Here is a 19416-nt window from a genome sequence, read left to right as displayed (position 1 = left end):
AGTCTGATGGTCCTAGCGTGGATGTTACTGTACATAGCCTCCTTTCTGATGGGAGTGGAGCAAACAGTCCATGAGCAGGGTGGGTGAGATCCTTCATAACATTGCTGGCCTTTTCCTGGCATATACTGTATGTCCTTAACGGAGGATAGGCTAGTGCCAATGAAGTGTTGGGTAGTTTTGACTACCCATTGTAAAGCCTTCCTGTCCACCGCAGTGCAGTTTTCCTGCCATGCAGTGATGCTTTCCATTGCGCATCCGTGGAAGGCTCTCAGCATTGATGTGAATAGTCTAGTTCTCTTCAGCTTCCTCAGAAAGTAGATGCATTCGTGAGCTTTCTTTATTATGTAGGAACATAGAGCCAAGGGATTATACATTTTTAAACTATCTCCTCTTTCCCTAGAAAAATTGGAGTACTTCTACAGCACTTAAATGTACACTTTGCTTTAAAAAACACTTTTCTCCTTCCTCCATCCAGTTCTATCAAAGCCCTCGTAAAGAATATATTGTCTATTCAGAATTACTGAGCAAAGACTTTGTTTTATGTTCTCACAAGGATTCTTCCAGCCAAACAGCTCATCTCTAATGCCCACATAGTTTATTAGGGTGTTAACAGTTACAGGGCCATTTTCTCAAAAGACTGTTAATTTGTTGGTTACAATATATAATTGAATTCTAGTATGTGATTAATTCTAAATCTTCTAGATCTAAATGCTGCCTACAACACAATTGACCACACATTCCCCTCGATCACCTGGAGAACTGGGTTGGCCTCTCTGGTAGTGACCTTAATTGGTTTTGTTCATATATTTGAGAGAGAAAAAGCTTTTTGTCTGGCTTGAAGACAATGTATCTTTTGGTGTTGTTATGGGAAGCTGTCTTGGTCCCCTATTCTTCTCATACCTGCTCCCCTTAGGAGACACCATAAGAGAGCATAAACTTGATTTCCAGAGTCATGCAGATGACACACAATTAGGTACCTCAGTTGACCTTGATGATGATAACACCCTAACTTTGATGTCTGGTAAAGCTGCAATAAACAAATGGATAAGCAATAATTTCCTAAACTAAATGAAGGTAAAACTGAAATACTTTTGGCCTCAGGACCAACTGAAAGATAAACTTCTTGATAAACTTGGGAACTTGGCACCCCTTTTAAAATTGGAAGCAACTAGCCTGGCCTTTAATCCTTGAATTTTAAATCCCACATAAAGAAAGTGAACAGAGCAGCATTTCTACACTTAAGAAATACTGCAAAGGTATCTTCGTTTCTGTCACAGAATGATGCTGATAAACTAATTCATGCCTTCATATCGAACAGGCTAGAGATTACTGTAATGTACTTTTTACAAAGCAATCTATTGACAATTTTCAATTCCATCCTAAAACTGCTGCTAGACCTTTAAGTAAAACCAGGATGAGGGAACGTATCACTCCCATCCTAGTTACTCTGCATTGGTTTCTTATATCTTTTAGAATTGATTTTAAAATTTGCTTACTTGTTTGTAAAGATCTTAATGGGTTGGGACCAGAGTATATCACAGAATCATTTTTGTTTTATAATCCTTCTTGAGCTCAGGTCCTCTGCCAGTCTCTTAAATTTAAACAATCTCCCTCAAAAGATAATTGGCAGGTCAACTGTTTTGAATTACGATCCTAAATTGTGGAATTCAATACCTAAAGCTATAAGGGATGCAGATTCAGTTGACACTTTTATACACCGGCTCAAAACCTGTTTACTTAACCTTACTTTTAACTAACATCTTTTTGTCTTTTAGCTTCATGTTTTTTTTAAATATTTTCACATTTGTACTTTTATCCCATTGTAAAGCACTTTGAACAACATCAGCTGCGTGAAAAGTGCTCTATAAGTTTATGAATATTACCATAATAATTTTTTATTAAAATTTTTGTAGTCACAGATAGTGTGACTGCACTCAGTATCTTTCTCAGGGCTGGGAAATCAAGAATTGGAAGGCACAGGTTTAAGGTGATAGGAAAGAGACTGAACTAGAACTTGAGAAGCAATTTTTAAAAATTATATGGAACAAGCTGCCAGTGGAAGTGGTTGGGGCAGGGACAAGAGCAACTTTTAAAAGACATTTGGACAGCTACATTGATAGGAAAGGTGTAGAAGGTTATGGGCCAAACGTTAGGAAATGGGACTAGCTAAATTGGACATCTTGGTCAACAAGGAGCAGTTGGGTTGAAGGACCTATTACTATGCAGTAAGATCATTATTACCTAATAAGTTCCACTGGATTTTATTCTTCAAACTCTGACATTAATAAGAGAGTCAGCTCCATCTGATTTAATGTTTCCCCCACCCAACTCAGCATTATGGGATGAAGTACTTGTTGGAAGTCTGCACTTGTTGTCTACCCTTGAGAAAGTGCTGAAATGTTTTAAAAACATTTAAAACTGAAATAAAAACACAAATTGCTGGAAATAATCAGGAGGTCAGTCAGCATCTGTAGAATGAGAAACTGTTACCATTTCAATTCCATAGCCCTTCATCATGAGTTCTAATGAAGGGTCCTGGTCCTGAAACATTAACTGTTTGTCTTTTTACAGGTGCTGCACAAGCTGTTCATTGTTCCCAGCAATTTTTGCTATTAATAATTTAGAGGTGGCAGAAAGCTGCAGTTTTTCAATAAAAGGTGGGGTCTTCCATACTTTTGACCCTGAAATGGTGAAGTGCAACATTCCCAAGCAAGATGGTCGGATGGTGAAGCAACAATTGGCAGTGTTGCCATGCACCAGCTGAGTAACTCCTATGCATTCTGTGCACAGTGCAAGCAGAGAGCAACAATGGCAAGGAGACTCATGGAGGGTGTTCTGAACTGGTTCATCTGGAAGAGGTTAGCACAAAATGTTGGAACTATACTCATCCAGGGCAAGTCCTTACTGTCCTGTCCTGTATTTAATAAAAAGAAAGATCTGGAAGGCAGTAGAACTTTTATATGATCATGTGAATTAGGTTACTACTTATCCTTCAAGTATGTTATGTCATTCAATTAGAGAATGGCTCCTGTGACGGCAATCTTAGCTCCCACCTACTTTTCATAGCTTATTAAGAACCTATTCACCTCAAAAGAGCAGTGGAAGCAGAGAGATAAAAGATTCAACTCTTGGAGAAAAAGAAAATCACCTCATTTCTATTTTAAATTGGTTATCATTGTTCTTAAAGTGTCCCTTATTTCTAACTTCTTTCAAAAGAGAAACTTCCTCTCCACGTCAAGACTACTCGAGATATACAGTATGTTTCAATGAATTTGCCTCTCACTTAGACTGCTCAATCATTTCTCATAAAGCAACATACCATTTCACTTAACAGTCCATTAAACATAGCTAAATATTTGCAGATACTGAAAATCTGAAACAAAATCAAGAACCATACTCAGGAGGTTAAATAGCATTAAGAAGGACAGAAGCAGAATTGATACTTCAAGTTAAGGAGCCTTTATTGGGTTTGATTCTGCTGATGAAGAGTCTTTGATGGTTTCTCTCCCTGCTGATGCTGTGGATTAGATTCCTTAAGGTTGTCATAGCTGGGGAAGGTAGCGGGGATAAGCTCCCACTACCTATTAAATGCTCCCAATGACATGAGTCTCAAATAGCAACATCTTGCATTTCATATTGTACTGCTCTGGCTTGTGTATCATGTAAAAAGCTAGGATGCAATATCCATGGTCAACCCCGACCAATGGAGAACCTCTATCGAAGCTGCTTGACCTACTGAGTGGTTCCAGTGTATATCCTTTAATTAGTCTGGCAAACTTTCTCTGGATTGCTTTCAAAATATTTATATACTTCCTTAAGCAAGGAACCCTATTGGACACAGCACTCCAGATATGGTCTCACCAAAGTGCTGTATGACTGAAGAATGAACTCCCTACTGTTGTATTCTTTGCCTTCTGCTCTCAGTACAGGGGATAAGGGCTTTGATCAATGGTCAGTGCCCATTATAATTTGAGGAATACTAAACCTTTGCAGTGGCTCCCACTCCTGGCATCAAACCACTTTCCAATTCTGTTGATGATTTCTGTTCCCAGTCACTTGATTGCTTGTTCAAAGAAGGTACAGTATCTTGCAAGCCTGCAGGGGGTGGAACATTTTCTGTAAATTTACAAAAAAAAATGTTAGTCTCATTTCATTACCTTTCTGTATACGCAAGTCTCCACTGAATGTGTAAACCAAGAACTAATACCAATTATTCCTATATCCGTAATTACTTCTACAAGCTAAACTATCTTTAATACAAGGTCACAAACCATCGATCAATAACAAGCAAGGGCCAGACAGCCAACTAATAGGATCATTCCAAAACATCAAGATGTAAACAAAAATAGCAGAATAATTAACTAAGCCTAAAGTGGATCTTATATTGAATTTCACTGGACTAGTATAGGAAATTGAGGATGAAGTTCAGAGTGTAGTGGATCACTGAAGGTAGACTGATCTGTCCTCCTCATTTTAAAACATATTGCTAAGTTTGCTTGCCTCTGATAAAACATTCTCAAATCTGAAATGATAAATCTGTTTGTCCTGCCTGACCTGCTGATGTTATCACCACCGTCTTTAATTTTTATGTTGTAGAATCCACAGAACTTGTCTTGTATATTGGAGATGGTTGCTTTTTGGGGATGGCTGGAAATGGGGAGCAGTTGCAAATTGGGATTTGAAATGAGAATCTAATACAATATTAAATCACACATTATTACAGGTAACCAAATATAGTTTTGTGCAGAACAATACATTGAAAGGAACTTCATATAACGTACATCATTTAGTTTTGTGCAAGGTTCATTTGTTAGTTCTTCTGCCAGATAGGTTCAGATGAATGGTGAAGATCTCTTCGCAGTATCTGAAGAGGAAGGCAAGATTTCCAATCCTGATCATACAGAGCACTCTGAACAGGTCTGGATGTCATACTATAAAAAGGACGTGGAATAGGCTGCATTTAGGGGTAATGCTACTCCCAAACAGAGTGCAGATTATGTTCAATACTGGAAGTCAAGTCTACTGCAATACTATAAAAGACAAACTGATTTTACATAAATTATTGGTCTGTAAACTTGTGTTCATTCACTGCACTGTTCTATGGAAATTACCCTTCATTTTATTAGGAAAGAATACTGTACCCACAATAGTTATTTTATTAGGCACCTCCAGTACCTAATAAAGTGGCCACTAAATGAATGTCTGTGGTCTTCTGCTGCTGAAGCCCTTCCATTTCAAGGTTTGATGTGTTGTGGGCTCAGAGATGCTCTTCTACACAGCACCAATGTACCAATGGGAACTGGTAATGTTGTCTCCCAACTTCCCCTTTCTGAAGTTAATGATTAGCTGCTCAGTTTTGTTGACAGTGAGCGTGAGGTTGTTAATACTACACCATTCAAACAGGCGTCCTATCTCACTCCAGTATGCTGACTGTTTCTTCTGATTTGTCTTTATTCAGCTTTATAAGGTATTTTATTGTTTTTCCATCAATCTTTTCGTGTTCAATGATTCCGGCTGCAACACACTGTATTTTCCTCTAGGTCATTAACAGACTATAAATAGTCAAGGCCCCAACACTGATTCTTGTGGCTCGCAACTAGTTACAGCTTGCCAGCCAGAAGATTAAACACTTTTGAAGTGTTATTATTGTTGTTAGCGTTAGATATACAACAACCAACACTCTACAAAAAATATGCATTTGAGCAAAGCCAGCTTTTATTTTTAATAATGAGTATTCACTTCCAACCTTAGGATATCAAGGGTGAAAACTATTTCTAGAAAATGACATTGTCTGCTCTGCTGCTGGGTAGAGAGGATTAGGTTTCAGGTACTGACTCTGGTAGAGTGTTGCCATCAAGAAAAAAAAATCGACTCCCCCCACCCCCCATTCTACTACAGGTATGGTGAGAGAGGAACTGGAGTGTTGTTGCCTTAGGTTGAGGTGAAACACTCTTTCCCTCAGATCTACCACAGACATTTTGCAATCAAATTAGATCACTACATTAACACTGAATTCAGTACGTGGGGTAGTGGAGAGTGAGAAAGAAATAAGAGTCACTGCCCAGAAACAGGCCCTTCTGCCCATCCAGCTCATGCCAATCTGATCTTCAGCCTAGTCCTGGACCACATCCCTCCAAACCCTTCCCATTCATGTACCTATCCAAACTTCCCTTAAATGTTACAATTGAACCTGCACGTATCACTTCCACACTCGCACAACCCCCTGAGTGAAGTTTCCCTTAAATATCTCACCTTTCACCCTAAACCAATTACCTCTAGTTCTAGTCTTACCAACCTGAGGGGGAAAAGTCTGCATGCATTCACCCTATCTATCCTCCTCCATTTTGTATACTTCCATCAAATCTCCCCTCATTCTTTGCTCTAGGGAACAAAGTACTAAGCTATTCAACCTTTCCCTATAATTCAGGTCCTGATGTCTTGGCAACATCCTTGTAAATTTTCTGTACTCTTACTAATACATCTTTCCTGTTTGGTAGGAGACCACAAACGCACACCATACTCCAAATTTGGCTTCACCAACATCTTATACAACTTCAAGAGAACATCCCAACTGCTGTGCTCATTACTTTGATTTATGAAGGCTAATGTGCCAAAAGCTCTTTTTACAATCCTATCTACCTGTGGTGCCACTTTCAAGGAATTTCTGTATTCCCAGGAACCACAGTTTTAAAGTATACACAGAACTCCACCATTCACTGTGCAAGTCCTAGCCTGGTTTGTCCTCTCAAAGTGCACCGCCTCACACATGTAGGCATTAAATTCAATCTGCCATTTCTCAGCCTATTTTTCTAGCTGGTTAAGATAACGCTACAAACTTTAATACCCTTCCTTGCTGTCCACTACACCCCCAACCTTGGTGTCATCCACGAATTTACTAATCCAGTTTACCACATTTTCATCTAAATCAAAGTTTCCAAACCCTTTTTACACCATGGACCAATACCATCAATCAAGTTGGGAACCCCCAATCTAAATCAGTAATAAAGATGATAAACAACAACTGACCCTTCAGCACATGACATCGTCAAAGGCCTTACTAAAATCCATACAGACAATGCCCATTGCCTTTCCTTCATCAACTTTCTTGATTGTTTATACATGACTTACCATGCACTACTAGGTGAGGGAAAGGGACATAGAGAGTGAATGCAATAGACAGTAAAAGTTTTAAACAGAGGAAAAAACCCAACAGATAAATTATGCTGCCTCACGTCAGAGAGAGGATATGGATGCGATGGGAGGTGAGGACCTCGACACAATAGTTATCACTAAAAGAGGCAGTGCTGAGCAAACTTGTGAGCTGAAAGATAGACAAGTCCCTTAGTCCCGATGGAATGCATACCAGGGTACTGAAAGAAATGGCAGAGGTTATAGTTGAGGCTTTGGTGATAATTTACCAAAATTCTCTGGATTCTGGGCAGGTCCGGACAGATTGGAAGAAGGTGAATGTCACATCACTATTCAAAAAAGGATGTGGGCAAAAGGAAGATAACTATAGGTCAGTTAGTTTAACGTTTGTAGTTGGGAAAATGCTTGAAGCTATCATTAAAGAAGAAATAGCGAGGCATCTGGAAAGAAACGGAAGCATCAGGCAGACGCAGCACAGGCAGGTCCTGTTTGACAAACTTACTGGAGTTCTTTAAGGATATAACAAGCGATAAAGGGGAATAGATGGACGTTATTTACTTGAATTTCCAGAAGGCATTTGATAAGGTGCCACATAAAAGACTTATTCATGAGATAAGGATGCATAGAGTTGGGGGTGATGTATTAGCATGGATAGAAAATTGGTTAACAAATAGAAAGCAGAATTGGGATACGTGGGTGATTCTCTGGTTGGTAATCAGTGGTGAGCGGTGTGCTGCAGGGGTCGGTGCTGGGCCCACAACTGTTCACGATATACATTAACAACCAAGTGTGGTGTATCGAGTTTTGCTGATGATATTAAATTCAGTGGAAAGCAAATTGTGCTGAAGATAAGGAGGGTCTGCAGATGAAAAAAGATAGGCTAAATGAGTGGGCAAGGGTCTGGCAGATGGAGTACAATGCTGGTAAATGCAAAGTCATCCACTTTGGAAAGAAAAATGGAAGAGTAGATTATTTAAAGGGTAAAAATTGCAGCATGCTGCTGTACAGAAGGACTTGGGAGTGCTTGTGCATGAATCACAAAATGCTGGCTTGCAGGTGCAGCAGGCTATCAAGAAGGCAAATGGAATGTTGGCCTTCATTGCTAGAGGGATTGAGTTTAAGTGCAGGGAGGTTATGCTGCAACTGTATAGGGTACTGACGAGGCTCCTTACTTGAGGAAGGATATACCGGCTTTGGCGGCGGTGCAGAGGAGCTTCACCAGGTTGATTTCAGAGATGAGGAGGTTAGACTATGAGGAGAGATTGAGTCGCCTGGGACTGTATTTGCTGGAATTCAGAAGGATGAAAGGAAATCTTATAGAAACATAAAATTATGAAAGGGAGAGATAATATAGAGGCAGGAAAGTTGTTTCCACTGGTAGGCAAGACTAGAGCTAGGGGACATAGCCTCAAGATTTGGGGGAGTAAGTTTAGGACAGAGATGAGGAGGCACTGTTTTTCCCAAAGAGTGGTGAATCTGTGGAATTCAATGAAGCAGTGGAGGCTACCTCAGTAAATATATTTAAGACAAGGTTGGATATATTTTTGCATAGTAGGGGAATTTAAGGGTTATGAGGAAAAGGCAAGTAGGTGGAGATGAACCAATGGTCAGATCAGCCTCTTCTCTCTTTCTTCTCTTCGGCTGTCCATCAATTTCGATGTTGACTGTGCTGAGAGTTTAGTCTCTGCAGGCACATTTATGGGCCACAAGGCCAGCATTGGATCAGCACTGTCTCCCACATCAGTTGCATTTGTGATTTGACTGGTCTAGCACTGAATGTCTGCGTTCATGACCTGCTTCATATTTCTTCTGCCTTTTCTCCTCGATAGCTGGGATTGACTTCTTGACAATGCAGCACCAACTTCTTCTGTCCAAAGCATCTTTCTCCCAAGTGTTCTTCATATTGAATGGCAGAACAGACTCAACAGGTCAGATGGCCCATTCCTGTTCCTATTTCTTAAGTTCTTAATGTGCAAAGTTCAAGGATTGTGAACTGTTCCCTCATTGGTAAATCTGGCAATCAAATTACACACAGTTGCATCTGTCCATGTCAAAACAGAGCACCATGCAGTGCTTGAGGAGACTGTTCCACTTTCACACTGGGAACATTTATTCTATGGAGCAAGATTAATTAGATTCACAACAGATTCAACAGTTCAAAAGTGGGCAATGAAGTGTTGTGGCACATCAACATTAGCAGACATTTTTCCATAACAATCTAAGGCCATGTCCTGGTAAATTGCTTACTGTAATGTGGGGAACCCACCATAGTCTAATGAGCAGTGCAGAAGAACACAGCAAGGGGAACTACAGTAATATGCAAATATTATCCCAAATACCAACTTGAAGCTACAAGCAGGCTCACATGCATACTGAAGATAAAATACCTCATACTATTGTCAGAGCTAAGCAATTGTATAGATAACTCATCATATCAAAACTCTACAGTCATTTCACTTGCAATCATAAGATAAAGAAAGCTGCACAACAAATATTCCTATCCTCAGTGAAGGCAAAGTTCAGAACATGCATGGTGAGCATTAACAAACATTTTCTGCTAGGTAACAAGACCACCTTTCATGTGAGGGTCACCCCAAAATCCCCACCTTCATAGAAAACAATCTTCATCATATTTAATGCACTCTATTTTACATCAAGAAACAGGAGAGTGCATGAAATTCAAGAATATCTTTTCCACATAAAAGCTGGAGAAAGGAAATCTGATACATATAATTACGGCCCAGCTTATCATCAATCAGCAGCAAAATAATGAAAGGTTCTTTCAAATGTGCTAGCTAAACAGCACCTACCCAATATAAAACACTCAGTTTTGGTTTAACCACTGGTCTCCAACCAAAGGCAAAGGAGCTGAATTCCAGAGGTTAGGCTAAAGTGACTATCTAAATATCTACTATCAAAACAGTATTTTACCAGATATGCACTTAAGAAGGTGTTGACAAGGAAGGAGCAAGTAGGATATGGAGGGGGAGATGACAAAGTCATACATAGAGAGGGAGTGCAGAAGGTAGAGATGGAGAAAGAAAATGCCATAAGAAGGGGTGGTTGTAATTGATAAAGGTCTATCATCTCAGCCACAAGACAGTGCTGAATAGACGCAGTCATACTGCACAGAAACAGGTCCTTCGACCCACCAGGTCTACAACATTGATCAAGACCCATTCCCATCACCTATCCCACATACAACAATTGACAGTGGTTAATTAGTCTAATAAACCATACATCTTTGGGACACGAGAGAAACCCAGAGCACCAGCAATCACAAGAACACGCAAACTCCACAGAGACAGCACCAAAGGTTAGCTTTGAACCTGGATCACTGGAGCTGTGAGGCAGCAGCTCTACTATCTACGTCACAGAACTTTATAAAATGTCCTGGGATAAACCGTCCACATCTGATTCATTAATGACCGCCTGCCCTCTGTGTCAGGAATATGAATACTGACTGATAATTGTGGGGCCTGCTGTTCTAATCACAGTTAAATAATGATATCTTAAGTGGCAACATCGGAACAACACAAAAACCTGGGATGATATGTGTAACATTCACACCAACAGTACCAGACACTGACCATTTCTAACAAGAGATAATCTAAGCAGTTCCCCCTTGTATTCACCTGTCTTTCAACAGGGAAAAACCAATGACCAGAAACATATGGAACCAATCACAAATTTTATAGCTATCCAAGCAATCAGAAGCTGGACGCTGCAATGAGAGACTCATTCTCTAATCCTCACAGCCATTGCACCATCAACAGGAATGTGACAGAATAAACTGCCAATGTGCAGCTCCAACACAACACAGAAAACAGATTTGTTGATCATCACATAACCTACCTCTAAAATGTCACTACTTTCACCACCAGCACAGTAACTGTGGTTTGTTTTATTTATAAATGATGTACTACCACACCTTCCCAACTGCACCTTCCAAAAGGTGCAAGCTCTATCACCTAGAAGTGCAGATAGCAAACATCAGCCAAGTCATACACCATCCTGACTTGGAAATATATTGTCATGGGATTCAAGTCCTGGAACCCCAAACTTAACACCTTTATGCAAGTACCTTTACTGGAGTACCTTCACCACACAAACTTCAAAAGCTTGTGAAGGTGGCCCACTAGGACGTGAAGAATAGAAAGATGGCCTCACAAGCAAATGCATGTCCGTACAAACCATGATCCTTTAGAGTCTCAGTCCCAATGTAGAATGGAGTCAAGCAAAGTTTCTCAATGGAATGAAGCTTATCTATAAGATGAGCTTGAAAACAGCAAAAACTTCACTACCTGAACAGACTCACCCCGACCTCAGTCATCAATCTACACTGTGCAGATACGGTTAGTTTATTTACACACTTGAAGGTCAAGCTCCAAACCTTATTGAATAGTGCCACAGCAACAACCTCAATCAATTTTAGCAAAACCAAAGAACTGATTATTGGCTACAGGTGGAAGAAAACAGAGGTTCATGAACTAGTCCTCATCGGGGATTAGAGGTGGAGAGAGTCAGTAACTTTAAATTTCTTGGTGTTATTTCAGAGGATCTGTCTTGGGATGAGCACATAAAAAAAGTTTGCACAGATTCAAAGATTAATTTTATTCTCGAAGTATGCATGTACAATACATCCTGATAATTGTTTTTCCCAGATAGCCATGAAATACAGAAAAAAGTCATCAAGCCCCCTCCCCACGTGAAAAGGAAAAAGAAACAAAACTCAAACCCCAAATTCCCCATCCCCTCCATCGCATAAATCATCCAAACAGAAAGTGCCGACTGGAACATTGAACCCAGACCCCAAACCTCTCCCTCGCAAAAAAAAAGCGACAATAACATCAAACCTCCAATTCCCCTCCCTCGCACAAAAGCAGTGACAAAAAAATGATTCAGCGCATCATCTAAAACTCTGACAAACTTTTATAGATGCTAGGGAAAGTATCCTGCCTGGTTGCATTGTGGTCTGGTTTGGAAACTCCAACGCCCACGAACAGAAAAGCCTATAAAATGTAGTGGATACAGTCCAGTCCATCACAGGAAAAGCCTACATCTACAAAAAACACTGCCACAAGACCAAGGACCCCCATCATCTAGGCCATGCATTCTTCTCACCACTGCCATCGGGAAGGAGATACAACAGCCTTAGGTCTCACACCAACAGGTTCAGGAACAATTATTACCCTTCAACAGTCAGAGTCCAGAACCAGCGCAGAACATTGAGCAGATTCCACAATGTATGAACTCACTTTCAACTCCCTTTCGTTCTCTACAACTCATGTTATCAATATTATTTATTTACTTTTTGGGGGTATTTATAATTTGTCATATTTTGCACATTATTTGTTTTTATGTGTAGCTTTTCATTGATTCCATTGTATTTCTTTATATCTGCTATGAATGCCCACAAGAAAATGAATCTCAAGAGTAGCATATAGTGACATACGCTGGCTATTTGTGAGCCGGTTCGCCTGTGCAGAAAGTGGGTCGCCACATAACCCCCCCCCCCCAGAACCGGCGATACACCCCCCAATGTCCACAGTCTCTGTTTGGGAGGTCTGCCTCTGCGCCACGGTGCCTGAACCTCGACTGGCTGCGCCAAGTCCACATGGGCTGGTTTGAGTCGGTCCACCGTGAAAACCTCCTCTCTCCCCCCAATGTCCAGAACGTACGTGGACCCGTTGTTGTTGATCACCTTGAATGGCCCCTCGTACGGCCGCTGTAGCGGTGCCTGGTGTCCGCCCCTTCGTACAAACACAAACTTACAGTTCTGCAGGTCTTTGGGTACATGGGTCGGGGGTCCGTCCGTGCTGTGAAGTTGGTACGGGGGCCAGGTTGCCGAGCCTTTCGCGTAGCCTGTCCAGGACTGCTGTGGGTTCTTCCTCTTGCCCCTTTGGGGCTAGTATGAACTCTCCCGAGACGCCAGGGGTGCGCCGTACACCAACTCGGCCGACGAGGCGTGCAGATCCTCTTTGGGCGCTGTACGAATTCCAAGCAGGACCCAGGGAAGCTCGTCCACCCAGTTAGGTCCTCTCAGGCGGGCCATGAGAGCAGACGTCAAGTGACGGTGGAAGCGTTCCACCAGTCCGTTCGACTGTGGGCAGTACGCAGTTGTGTGGTGTAGCTGCGTTCCCAACAGGCTGGCCACAGCCGACCACAGGCTGGAGGTGAACTGGGCGCCTCTGTTGGAGGTAATGTGGGCTGGTACCCCGAAGCGTACTACCCAGGTTGTGATCAGTACTCGGGCGCAGGAATCGGCAGATGTGTCGGTGAGCGGGACTGCCTCTGGCCACCTTGTGAACCGGTCTACCATCGTTAGGAGGTACCGCGCTCCTCGGGACACTGGTAGGGGGCCCACGATATCCACATGAATGTGGTCGAACCTCCGGTGGGTGGGTTCGAACTGCCGCGGCGGGGCTTTAGTGTGCCACTGCACCTTGGCTGTTTGGCACTACAGCACATTCTGACCCATTCACTGACCTGCTTGTGAAGTCCGTGCCACGTGAACTTGCTGGAGACCAGCCCGACGGTTGTCCTGATAGATGGGTGCGCCAAACCGTATATGGTGTCGAAAACTCACTGCCTCCAGGCTGCCGGGACGATGGGGCGAGGTTGGCCAGTAGCCACGTTGCACAGGAGGGTCCTCTCACCTGGGCCTACGAGAAAGTCCTGCAGCTGCAAACCCGAGACTGCGGTCCTGTAGCTCGTCGTCTGCCTGCTGCGCCTCCGCCAGTGCTGCACAGTCCACCCCCGGGGACAGGGCCTGGACAGCTGCTCTGGAGAGTGCATCCGCCACGACGTTGGTCTTTCCCGAGACATGCTGGATGTCCGTCGTGTACTCGGAGATGTAGGACAGATGTTGCGGCTGGCGAGCTGACCAGGGATCGGACACCTTCATGAACGCGAAGGTCAACGGTTTGTGGTCCGTGAACGCGGCGAACGGCCTGCCTTCTAAGAAGTACCTGAAATGCCAGATTGCCAAATACAGTGCCAACAGCTCCTGGTCGAAAGCACTGTACTTGAGTTCGGGTGGTCGTAGGTGCTTACTGAAGAACGCCAGGGGTTGCCAGCGCCCCTCGATGAGCTGCTCCAGCACCCCACCAACTGCTGTGTTGGATGCGTCCACCGTGAGGGCGGTCGGAACATCCGTTCTGGGGTGCACCAGCATCGAGGCATCTGCCAAGGCTTCCTTGGCTTTAACGAAAGCGGCTGAGGCCTCCTCGTCCCAAGTAATGTCCTTGCCTTTACCCGACATCAGGGTGTACAAAGGGCGCATGGTACGGGCTGCTGAGGGGAGGAAACAGTGAAACGGTGGTAGAAGTTCACCATACCAACGAACTCCTGCAGGCCTTTGACCGTGTTGGGCCGGGCAAAGTGGCAGATCGCGTCTACCTTGGCGGGCAGAGGTGTTGCCCCGTCTTTGGTAATCCTGTGGCCCAGGAAGTCGATGGTATCGAGACCGAACTGGCATTTGGCCGGGTTGATCGTGAGGCCAAAATCACTCAGGCGGGAGTAGAGCTGGTGGAGGTGGGACAGATGCTCCTGACGACCACTGCTGGCTATAAGGATGTCATCCAAATAGATGAACGCAAAGTCCAGGTCGCGTCCCACCGCATCCATTAGCCGCTGGAACGTTTGTGCAGCATTCTTCAGGCCGAATGGCATTCGGAGGAACTCCAACGGGCCTAACGGGGTGATGTGTGCTATTTTGGAGATGTCTTCAGGGTGCACCGGGATTTGATGGTATCCCCAGATGAGGTCTACTTTGGAAAAGATTCTTGCCCCGTGCAGGTTTGCTGCAAAGTCCTGTATGTGCGGCACGGGGTAGCGGTCTGGAGTTGTAGCCTCGTTCAGTCTGTGGTAGTCGCCGCATGGTCTCCAACCCCCGGCTGCTTTGGGCACCATGTGCAGGGGGGAGGCCCATGGGCTGTCAGACCTCTGTTCGATCCCCAATTCCTCCATCCTCTTGAACTCCTCCTTCGCCAGGTGGAGCTTTTCCGGGGGGAGCCTTCGTGCGTGGGCATGGAGGGGTGGTCCCTGGGTCGGGATGTGGTGCTGTACCCCGTGTCTGGGCATGGCTGCCGTGAACTGCAGTGCCAGAATCGATGGAAAGTCCACCAGGATTCTGGTGAATTTGTTGTCCGACAGCGTGATGGAGTCCAGGTGTGGGGCTGGCAACTTGGCTTCACCCAGGGAGAACGTCTGGAAAGTCTCGGCATGTACCAGTCTTTTCCCTTGCAAGTCGACCAGCAGGCTGTGAGCTCGCAGGAAGTCCGCCCCCAGGAGTGGTTGGGCCATGGCGGCCAGTGTGAAGTCCCACGTGAACCAGCTGGCGCCGAACTGCAGCTGCACTGTGCAGGTGCCGTAGGTCCGTATCGTATTGCCGTTTGTGGCCCTCAGGGTGAGTCCTGGCTTCCTGTTGCAGGTGTCGTACCCCGTCAGGGGCAAGACGCTGATTTCCGCTCTGGTGTCGACCAAGAAGCGGCGTCCCGACTATTTGTCCCAGACGTACAAGAGGCTGTCCTGGTGGCCAGCTGCCATAGTCATTAGCAGCAGCTGTCCCTGGCCCTGGCCCTTGCAAGGCGGCCGACAACAGCGGGCTTTTGTGCCCCACCGCTGGTGGTAGAAACACCACTGTTCACTGGCCTCCTCACTCGTGCCTCTGTGTTGTGTGCGTCCCCCTGCCGGGCCTGGTCTGGTCTGCTGTTGGGCGCGTGGCCTGGTAATCTGACGGACGGACGCCACGCTCTCCCTCTTGGCTTTCCACAGCATGTCTGCCTGGGCCACCACCTTCCGGGGGTCGCTGAAATCTGCGTCGGCCAGCAGCAGATGTATGTCCTCGGGCAATCACTCTAGGAACGCTTGCTCGAACATGAGGCAGGGCTTGTGTCCGTCAGCCAGGGACAGCATCTCATTCATCAATGATGACGACAGTCTATCTCCCAAACCGTTCAGGTGAAGCAGGCGGTCACCCCGCTCACGCCGTGAGAGGCCAAAGGTCCCAATGAGCAGCGCCTTGAATGCTTAATATTTGCCCTCTTCCGGGGGCGACTGTATGAAATCCGCAACCTGGGCGGCCGTCTCCTGGTCAAGGGTGCACACCACGTGGTAGTAACGTGTGGAATCAGAAGATATCTGCTGAATCTGGAACTGGGCTTCTGCTTGGCTAAACCACACGCATGGTCGCAGCGTCCAGAAAGTCGGCAGTTTTAGCGAAACTGCTTGAACAGATGAAGAGTCGGTCATCTTTGATCCAAATCCTGTTTGGACCGTCGGGGTCACCAATGTAGTGATGTGCTACACACAGCACTGAAATAACGACACGCAGTCGGTAAGTCGTTTCGAGACTAGTTTATTCAAACTTCGCGGCGCTGGCATTTAAATCCCTAGCGCCCGCCCTCTCCGGCGGAAATGACGTCAGAGGTGCATTACCAAAATCTCCCCCCGCGCGCTGGCTATTTGTGAGCCGGATCGCCTGCGCAGAAAGTGGGTCGCCACTATATATATATATATTTTATATTACCAATCTAGAGATTGGTAATAAATTTAGTTTGAACTTTAATTCCTTCACTGAAGCATACAAGGAGATGGGCCTTACACTAAATATCCCAAAGACAAGGCCATGACAAATCTGCCTCCAGTTCACCAGATTATAAAGTGGATCACTAACAAGATGTTGGAAAATCATTCATCAGTCCCCATGTGCACCACTGCCTTAGATGGTCAAGCAGAATTTTCAGCCCAAGGAGTCAAAGACCACAAACACAAACACATCACCAAGTGTATGGTCCACCACACAGCAGTGATCCCTACCATCCTATAAACTTTGAACATATGAACAAAATACAGAGTACTGGAGAAATCTATCAATCGTGCTCTTATAACTTACAAAAACACTGTCAGGATAGGTGAACTAGTGACAGTGTCTGCTCCAAATTAATAACCTCAGAATCACATTTCTGATCACACTCTTAACAGTTCTGAGGACATCACATTGTCTATATACCTGACTCTAGACAGTTGATGCAGAGTTAATCACTCCCAGAACAAATAAAATACTTCAAGGTTGTCATTAAAGCCCCTTAAATAAATACATTTCATCCTGACTTGGAAACCTTTAGAACAAAACCACCAAATCAGCAGTAAAGCAAACTGGCACACCCCACACTCTTCAAATCTCCCCAGTGCAAGCTTGTGCAGGTCAAATGCAAACAGTGGAGAGCATACAATATTCTAATATCCATCAACCTGTTTCATTGAGCTCCATGCCCCACCTGTGACAGAGTCCATGGACCCTGCAGACAATTCATGTATCACCTCTGAACACATAAAAACAGCGTAAACAAGTCTTCCCCAACTCTGAAGACTGCCCAAGTTGGTATTATTTTAGGAGTTAAATAGAAAGGTGTTTAAACTTAATGCTGTTATTTCCTTGAAGAATCATGATCTAAGACATGACTAGCACCAAGTACTTACAAATTTAATGGTAAATTATGTAGAAACATCCCAATTCAATTCTTACTGTTTCTTGGAACATAAATAATGCAGAACTGAAACCCATATTTTGATGTAAATTTTCCTCATTTTTGTTACAGATTTTACATTGCCCAAAACTGGACTGATAATTTGCAAAACTGTTTAAAAAACTGATGGGAGATGAAATGCAGCCTTTACAATCCTCCCACAGTTTGCTGCATAGACATTCATTTCATTCCAGTCATTACTGACAATGAATTTTTGAAATGTCACCATTTTATTGCTTTCATAGAAATGTATATATGATAAAAGAGTTCATAAACATCAAGCAAAATTAGAGTGTTAATGAATTAGTGTTGGTGTTTACACCCCTGCACATGGAGTAAAGGCATTTACCAGAGCATGTTTCTTTCTCACTTGCTATCCACTGCATATACAGATCAAGATCCTGCCCTAGTAAGATCACTAATCTATCACTGCAAATACCACCATGTTATAGCAGAGCTGAAGCCTATATTTTGATATAAATTTTGATAAGTTATAGAACTTACATCGCCCAAAAGGTGAGAGAGAAATATTTTCTCCACACTAACCCTAACCTGATCATCTCTCTCCACACTAATCCTTCAAACCTGCAGATAAGGGGATTGCTGTAGTAGTCTGGTGGACTGATCTCTACCTTGCTGAGGCTAGGCGACAACTCTCAGACTCCTCTTACTTACCTCTTGAACAGGAACCCACTAAGAAGCACCAGGCCATTGTCACTCACACCATCACTAACCTTATTAACTGTAGGAATCTTCCATCCACTGCCACCAACCTCATAGTTCCCTTATCTTGCACCTCCCATTTCTACCTCCTTCCCTTTCCTATCAGATTCCCTCTTCTCCTTTACCTCTTTCACCAATCAAGTTCCCAGCTCTTTATTTCACCCCTCCCCCTCCCAGTTTCACCTATCACCTACCACCTGTTCTTCTTCCTCCCCACCCCCACCTTCTTTGACCTCTTTTATCACCCCTAGTTGTGACGAAGGGTCTTGGCTTGAAATACCGAGTGCTTACTCTTTTTCATAGATGCTGCTTGGCCGGCTGAGTTCCTCCAGCATTTTGTGTGTATTACAAATAGCATTAAAACTGGATAGACAGACAATGATAACAATTACACCACACCAAACTATTACTCTGATTCAATTTCACTCTGAGCAGGAACTAAACCCAAGACCTTCTGGCCTAGATCATTCAGCCTGCTCTGGGATGTTCCTACAACAGTCTCACTCAGCAGTTTTTGGGACTTACCTTTGTTACGAGCTTCAATTAACTGTGCAGCCAAATTAAACATCATATCATAAATAGCGACACTGAAAAATGAAAAAGGTTCATTTTAATCTGCACGATTCATCTTGAAAGTTCCTTTCTAATTACATTTATCAATGGACAAACTACACAGATGTACAAGGTTCAAGATTTGATCATTGCATGAGTGACTGATTCTCAGGCACTGCTTATCTCCACTGAATGAACCAGCATTCAGATGAGCAAAAGTAGCCAACTTTTCCCATCTCCTGGTCAGATAGTAAGTAACCGGCCTCAATAGGAAATCAGGAACTTATCTTAAATTCTATTGATTTTTATTTGAAGAGGGCAATAAAAGAGACAATCACAAAAGTACAGTGGAGCAGTCCGAATGTTACTCATGCATACTTACTTCTTTACTGCAACTGGATGACTGTGAGCAGTCTATAACTATCCCTTATCATTATGCATACTTCACATTTAATTCAAG

The 19416-nt window shown here is 43.7% G+C and overlaps 1 protein-coding gene across 4 annotated transcripts in view; it reads right to left on the bottom strand.

Annotated features, from left to right (window-relative positions):
• The window catches only part of cuedc2 (CUE domain containing 2), a 117920-nt gene that overhangs the window by 81261 nt on the left and 17243 nt on the right, over nt 1-19416 (bottom strand). For 3 of the 4 annotated variants that reach the window (XM_073025250.1, XM_073025246.1, XM_073025248.1), the window contains exons 4-5: nt 18930-18991; nt 3986-4116 (exon numbers count right to left, since the gene is read on the bottom strand). In XM_073025250.1, the coding sequence (XP_072881351.1) occupies nt 3986-4116; nt 18930-18991 (193 nt within the window). The remainder of the gene's footprint in view (nt 1-3985; nt 4117-18929; nt 18992-19416) is intronic. The other variant, XM_073025249.1, reaches the window with a different exon arrangement.

This window comes from Hemitrygon akajei, chromosome 21 (genome assembly GCF_048418815.1).
Source record: "Hemitrygon akajei chromosome 21, sHemAka1.3, whole genome shotgun sequence".
Taxonomy (NCBI): domain Eukaryota; kingdom Metazoa; phylum Chordata; class Chondrichthyes; order Myliobatiformes; family Dasyatidae; genus Hemitrygon; species Hemitrygon akajei.
Note: the sequence above shows the minus strand (reverse complement) of the source record. Positions and strands in the feature narration are given on the sequence as shown.